At 62.0% G+C, this 6,724-nt stretch overlaps 3 protein-coding genes across 3 annotated transcripts in view; 1 reads left to right on the top strand and 2 right to left on the bottom strand.

Annotated features, from left to right (window-relative positions):
- CDK10 (cyclin dependent kinase 10) overlaps positions 1-207 on the bottom strand; it is a 4,256-nt gene extending 4,049 nt beyond the window's left edge. Inside the window, exon 1 of the mRNA XM_029965535.1 lies at positions 194-207. Coding sequence (XP_029821395.1) covers positions 194-207 — 14 coding nt within the window. The remainder of the gene's footprint in view (positions 1-193) is intronic.
- On the top strand, positions 201-2,150 carry CHMP1A (charged multivesicular body protein 1A). The gene is made up of 5 exons (XM_029964611.1): positions 201-308; positions 591-737; positions 942-1,070; positions 1,180-1,367; positions 2,088-2,150. Exons 2-5 carry the CDS (start codon positions 678-680, stop codon positions 2,107-2,109), a joined length of 399 nt encoding a protein of 132 aa, XP_029820471.1. The 5' UTR covers positions 201-308; positions 591-677; the 3' UTR covers positions 2,110-2,150.
- Positions 2,151-4,539: 2,389 nt separating this feature from the next.
- Positions 4,540-6,724, bottom strand: part of DPEP1 (dipeptidase 1) — a 4,469-nt gene continuing 2,284 nt past the window's right edge. Inside the window, exons 3-9 of the mRNA XM_029965534.1 lie at positions 6,586-6,716; positions 6,434-6,503; positions 5,959-6,135; positions 5,793-5,877; positions 5,640-5,715; positions 5,395-5,530; positions 4,540-4,895 (exon numbers count right to left, since the gene is read on the bottom strand). Of these exons, the coding sequence (XP_029821394.1) occupies positions 4,719-4,895; positions 5,395-5,530; positions 5,640-5,715; positions 5,793-5,877; positions 5,959-6,135; positions 6,434-6,503; positions 6,586-6,716 (852 nt within the window). The 3' untranslated portion in view covers positions 4,540-4,718. The remainder of the gene's footprint in view (positions 4,896-5,394; positions 5,531-5,639; positions 5,716-5,792; positions 5,878-5,958; positions 6,136-6,433; positions 6,504-6,585; positions 6,717-6,724) is intronic.

Raw genomic sequence — 6,724 nt, 5'->3', positions numbered from 1 at the left:
GGATACGGGGATAAATCCTGCCCTAGGAACGGGGTGAGGCCCTGGCTCAGGTTGTCCAGAGAAGCTGTGGCTACCCCATCCCTGGAAGTGTCCAAGGCCAGGTTGGACAGGGCTTGGAGCAACCTGGGCTAGTGGATGATGTCCCCGCCCATGGCAGGGATGGGACTGGATAGTGTTTGAAGTCCTTTCCCACCCGATCCATCCCATGACTCTGCCCCTGCTTTCCCCAGTTCACAGCAAAGCAGCTGGAGAAACTCTCCAAGAAAGCTGAGAAGGACTCCAAGGCTGAGCAAGCCAAGGTCAAAAAGGTGGGTAGGGGTCCATTCTTGGGGGAGCTCAGCTCCATGGGGGCAGCTGGAGATCCCCACTCCTGCTCTGGGGGGGGCAGGGAAGGGGCAGGTCCCCTCCCCACCCTCCATTCGTGAATCTGCCAGGGGGACATGGCACATCCAGCAACACCAGGAGGGGTTTAATTCCTGACCCAGGGCATTCCCAGCTCCTGGGGGAGCTGTTCCCTGCTGGGAACCCCCCACTGTGGTGGTTTGAGGCCATGGAGGGGGGTCTCTGAGCAGGGATTCCCTGTGTCCCAGGCCCTGCAGCAGAAGAACGTGGAATGTGCCCGGGTCTATGCCGAGAACGCCATCCGGAAGAAGAATGAGGGGCTCAACTGGCTCCGGATGGCATCCAGGGTGGATGCCGTGGCCTCCAAGGTGCAGACAGCCGTCACCATGAAGGGGGTAAGAGCCTCGGGGGGATCTGTGGATTCAGGATGGAGCTTCCCCTCCCTGGAGTTGCATCCAAACACCTTGGGCTCCCCCGTCCCCCAGAGTGACCCCACCAAGCCCGGTGGGGTCAGTTCATCCTATCTTGGAGGGCCTCACAGCAGGGCTCGGATTTATCCATTGCCCTCAGGGCAGCCCTGAAGAAATCTTCTCTTGCAGGTGACAAAGAACATGGCTCAGGTGACCAAGGCCTTGGACAAAGCCCTGAGCTCCATGGACCTGCAGAAGGTGTCAGCAGTGATGGACAAATTCGAGCAGCAGGTGCAGAACTTGGACGTTCACACGTCGGTGAGTGACGGGGGCCCGGGGGGACAGGGAAGGTGGGATCCTGGTGGGATCCCCGCCGGGTCTCAGGGTGGAGGAGCCGTGCAAGGTGACAGGGCTGTGTGTGTTCCAGGTCATGGAGGACTCCATGAGCTCTGCCACCACGCTGAGCACGCCACAGGAGCAGGTGGACAGTCTGATTGTGCAGATCGCCGAGGAGAATGGGCTGGAGATCATGGACCAGCTGAGCCAGCTGCCAGAGGGGGCCTCGGCTGTGGGGGAGAGCTCTGTGCGCTCCCAGGAGGACCAGCTGTCTCGGAGGTTGGTGCTTTCCTGGCTCCTGGGCACTTCTAGTCCTTCCAGGGAGCCCTCACCAGCATGAAGGGAAAGAGTTGGCCCATCCCAGGGGGCTGAGCCCCCTCCCTCATGCTCGAGAAAGTCCTCAAGGCTGTGAGGCCACTGTGGCCTGGGGAGGGGGTGGGTTTGGCACTGGACAGTGGATAAGAGAGGGCCAAGACTGGTGGAAGAGGGGTAGGATGGGTGGGAGAGGGGTAGGACAGACCTCCCCGCTGCTCTACACTCGCTCTCAGGCAGATGCTCTGCTCAGGGAGCACTTGGCACTGCCCTGCAGACGGCTCTGGAACAGCTGCTCTGCCTGGAACTGCCCTAGGAGGAGCTGCTGCGCTTCCTTCTCTGCCCCCACACAGCACCACGGGCCCATCTGGGCACAGCCCCGGGGCTGCAGTGTGGGAACAGTGCAGGGAGAGGGACCAGGAGTGGGGACAACCTGGGGACGGGGACCAGAAGAGTCTGGAGGAGGGACCAGGAGGACAAGAGGAGTAAGGAATCTGCTCTCCATGCCGCCTCTGCTGTGTCCATGATGGACACCCTGAGTTTACCCTCAGCTGCCATAGCTGTGGCTCCAGAGCAGAATTTCTGGGAGGTTCCCAGACAGATCTGTTCCCTGGACACACTGGTGCTCCCGAGCTGTGGCTGTTTCTGCTGCTCTGACTCTCTTCCCTTTCCTGCTCTCCCTTCCAGGTTGGCTGCCCTGCGGAACTGAGGCTCCGGCAGCCCCTGCCGATGGCGTCGCTGGAACGGCCGGGACCCCCTCCCGCCACCGTCCCCAGCCCCCCCTGCCTCGAGACTGTTCCTCTGGGGGTGACGGCCCTTCCCCGGGCAGGCGCCGATCCCGGCGGGGCTGAGGAACGCTTTGCTGGGGCTGATTTTAGGGGGGTTTAAGTTGGGGGGTGCTGCTGGTGCTTGGCAGTGCCCCATGTCCCGCTGCTGATGGAACACTAAGGGGACTCTCCTGGTCTCGGGGTGCTGCTCCTCAGGTCATGTGATGTTCCCTGTTCTGGGGCTGCTCTGTGGGTTCCCCGGGAGCTATTAGGGAGGAGCAGGGAGATTCCCTGTGGGAAGAGCCCTATGCCCGGCTGTGGGTCTGGGGAGGTCAGTGCCCTGCAGGAAGGGGCGGTGACACCATGGAATCTGTTCCCTCCCAGTCACTGTCCCCATATCCCACCAGGCTGACCCCCCCAGCCCCATACCACGAAGTGCCCTTTGGAGCACCCTTCCTGCCCAGCCCTGTGCGTGTCAATCCACACACTCCCCAGCCACTGCCAGCTGGAAATGATTATCCTGGCCCTGACCTCCAGTTTGGACCAGTGAGGACACATGTCCAGCACTGGGAGCAGATTGCAGCAGCTGTGGTGGCTGCAGACACGTCCTCAAAATGTCCCCCCCGCCCAATGGGTGTGACCAGGAATGCTGAACCATCCCAGAGCAGTTCTGCCTTGCTCCCTGTGCCTCATTCCTGGATATCTGCTGTCCCCTCCAGCTGCTGGCACTGGGCTGGGAGTGGGGGCTGCTCCCCGTGTGCCCTCTTGCTGCTCATCCCCCTTCACCTTCCCCTGGGGCTGGAGGTGTTTGTGCCCCTCTCATGTGACCCCTGGTCACAGAGCTGCTGGATTGCTGGAAGCTCTCCAGGAAGGAAGCGCTGTTTCCTTTGGCTCTTGCAGAAGGAACTTTGACCTCTGGGTGGGGAGGGGGCCTCAGAGGCTACAGGGTCACCTCCCCGGCACTCAAAGCACAAACACTTCCAGCTGCTCTGATTATTTTTCCTGAGTTCAATGGCCTTGGCAGCGTGTGGCTGGTGACACGGAGCCTTCCTCTGTGCCAAGGAGGAGGAGGGGGTGGCTTTGGTCTATGCCAGAGCATTTGGATCTTGTGTCACCTCTTGATGGGCTGAGCAGGAAGCAGGGGGACCCCAGAGATTTGTGCCTAGCTCTTGCCCCTCTGCACAGTGTTCCTGTGGGGCTGGGGGCCCTGGACCTGCTCCTTCCCCCTGGGCTCTGTCTCCGTGGTTTCCTTGGTGATTTTTTTTTAAGCTTGTCTCATTTGCCTTCTTTTTCCCCAAACCGTGCCCCTCCCCTCTCGTGGATTTAATTAAACAATCCCTGGACTCCTTCTGTGTGTGTTGGGATGCAGGGGCGGGGCTGTGGTCCTGCCCTGGGACGGGACCTGGTGCCGAGGGGCTGCCCTGGAGCTGAGGAGAGGAAGAAGAAGGGGCTGCTCCTGCCCCCGCAGCCTCTGCCCATCCAGGGGCCGGGAAGTGACTAAGGGTATCAGCTCTGGGAGTGCTGGAGGGGAAGGACCGCCCATTGCACCCCTGCAGGGACCCATCCCCTTCGTGTGGCCAAACCAGGGGTGACTGGAGTGAGCAGGAGCTTGGGGAGCCTGAGGCAGCTCGAGACCAGCTCCCTTCCACAGCGGGGCTGGATCGGCCCAGTTCCCTGTGCCGTTCTCTGGCCGTCGTGGGGACAAGCCGGGCTTTCCAAGGGGATATCCTGGGATTGTCAGCCCACCGAGGGATCCCCAGTGCTCTACACCCCGGTTCTGCCATCGGCACCTGCCCACAGCAGCCTCACAGGCGGGGATGGGGCTGTGGGGCTGGTGGTGCAGCCTTCTGTGCTCCGATCCCTTCCCTGTTCCCGTCCCGTGCTGTACCCATCCCTTCTCCGTGCCTGTCCGTTCCCCGTGCTCATCCCTTCACTGTTCCCGTCCCTTCCGCGTGCTCATCCCTTCTCCGTCCCCATTCTTTTCCGTGTCCCCATTCCCCTCCCCGTGCCGGGCTGGCAGAGGGCTCTGTGCCCCAGCCAAATCCTGAATACCACAGGAAGATGGCTCTCCTTCTCCTGTCTGTTCTTCCGCCTCCGCTCCGAAGACAGGCTGTTCCCGAATGTGAGAGGAAATTGCTAAGGAGATAATTGAGTAGCCAATTAATTAACTAATGATTAATGGAAGCATCCTGCGGAGGCAGCGCTGCCGCCCTGGCCAGGTGTTGCCGGGATGTGTCACTCCCGGTGCACTTATGGCGTCCTGGTGCCCGGGGAGGGCACCCACCGGGACCCTACTCCTCTGCCCAACTGGTGACGTGCCAGAGTGGCCCATGACACGCGAGGGTGCCCCGTGACATGCCAGAGTGGCTCGTCATCCCAACCAGGAGCTTGTGGGCGCTGGGTCCCTGCAGGTCCCACACTGACAGTCGCTGCCGGCACTGCTCGAGCCACGGGTTTATTTTGCGGATGGTTCCGGCAGGAAGGGCTGCAGGATTGTGCCCAACCCGGCAGCCCCCGGGCAGGGTGGCAGGGCCACGGTGGCAGTTGGATGCTAAGAGAGCAGGGAGAGGCGCAGGGCCAGCGCCAGCGGCAGTGCCAGGGCTGCGGGCAGGAGCCGGGCTGTGCCGGAGCCATTGGAGTACCCATATCTGGTCCTGCACGTCCCGTCCAGCTCCTCAAAGGCGATGGGTGTCTCGTGGGCAGGTGTGTCCTGCAGGGTCCCCTTCACCTGACGTGGGGATAAGGTGGGCTCCTGCTGCGAGGGGCAGTGCCTGGGCCCCACACAGCCCTGCCACCCCGCACATCCCTGCGCCGCCCCATGCCATCCCACACATGTCCATTCATCCCCTGCTCTGCATGTCCCAGTGCCAAACCATGAACCATATCCCCATAAATCCCTGAATGCCACAAGTTCTGATGTTCCACCTGTCTCTGCTGCCCCAGGTGACCCCATGACCAAAATGTCCCTGTGCCCCATGTGTCCCCTATTCCCTATGTCCCCATGCCCCAAGTGTCCCTGTCCCCCATGTCCCGTATTCCATGTGTCCCCATGCCCCAAAAGTGCCCCTGTGCACCAGTGTTCCTTGTTCCGTGTGTCCCCATGCCCTGTACATCCCTGTGCCCAGTGTACCCAGTGCCCCTTGTGTCCCCATGGCCCAAGTATCCCTGTGCTCCCACTGTCCCCTTGCTTGCCCTGTGCATCCCAGTGCTCCCCATGCCCCACTCACCTCCTCCACCTTGCTGAAGACCCGGAGCAGGTTCTCAGACAGGGCCAACTTCACCTCCTGCTCTGTCCAGTTCCTTGCCAGCAGCTCGGCCACCAGTGCAGGATAGGTGGAGACATCCTCCAGGCCAGTGGGGAGCCTGTGCCACCCACAGCTCACAGCTGGGCCACCCCGCACCCCCCAACTGCCCACACAGGGCACAGGGGAGCCACCAGCACAGCCCATCCCGCACCCATCACCCCCTTTACCGTGTGACCCCATCGTAGTCCCCACCAAAGCCAACAGACTGGGCCCCGGCCACCTTCTTCACGTAGTCCATGTGGTCTGAGGGCACAGGGGGGTTGAGGTGAGTGGGACAGGGGCACTGCTGCTGCGCCCCACCCACCCGGACACCACCTCACTTGCAACATCAGCCAGTGTGGCTGTGTTCTTGCAGGTCACGTAGTCATTGTAGAAGTTGACCATCACCAGGCTGCCCGTGGAGGCCTGGAGGAAAGAGTCCTGAGCCCCATGGCCCCCCACAGCCCCCCGTGTCCCCTGGCCTGCCCTGGCCGTGCCCCTGCTCACCACCAGCTGCAGCACATCGTCGGGCACGTTGCGGCGGTGAGCACAGAGGGCGTAGGCAGACGAGTGGCTGAAGATGACGGGGGCTTTGGAGATGTTCAGCACAACCTTCATCGTATCCACCGAGACGTGGGCCAGGTCCACAATCATGCCCAGGCGGTTCATCTCCTCCACCACTGTCTGCAGGAACAGGGACCAGGATGGGAACAGGGATGAGGGTGTGGAGGGAGGCATGGGAGGGTCTCCTGGAGTAACCTGTCCCCAGCCCACAGCTGGAGCTGCTTGAGTGGCTTTTGGCAGATGGGACTGATGAGTGGGTGGATGGGTGGATGGGTGGATGGGTGGAGGGATGGAGAATGGATGGATTATGGATGGGTAGGACACCGCACCCAGGGCAAATCACCCAGCTGGTGGGTGCCAGTACCATGTCCCCCCTCAGCCACTGCTCCTGGGCACTGCTGCCATTGCTGTTCCTCACCTTCCCAAAGGCTGAGAGGCCATGATGCACTGGCTTTTCCTCCTTGGTGTCCACCAACCAGTTGTCAGCCCTGTGGAGCAGGGAGAGCATCAGGGCAGCCCCCTGACCACACCCCCCATGCCATCCTGGTTCCCTCATGCCCGGGGTCCTACCAGGGAGTGTTGCAGTTGTGGGTGAGGGTCATGTAGCGCACGCCCAGGCGGTAGAAGGTGCGCAGGACGCCCAGGCTGCTGTCGATGGAGTGGCCGCCCTCCACCCCCATGAGACTGGCCACCTTCCCGCTCTGGAATG

This window comes from Manacus vitellinus, unplaced genomic scaffold (genome assembly GCF_001715985.3).
Source record: "Manacus vitellinus isolate BGI_N305 unplaced genomic scaffold, ASM171598v3 scaffold_10_pilon, whole genome shotgun sequence".
In the NCBI taxonomy this organism is placed as follows: Eukaryota; Metazoa; Chordata; class Aves; order Passeriformes; family Pipridae; genus Manacus; species Manacus vitellinus.
Note: the sequence above shows the minus strand (reverse complement) of the source record. Positions and strands in the feature narration are given on the sequence as shown.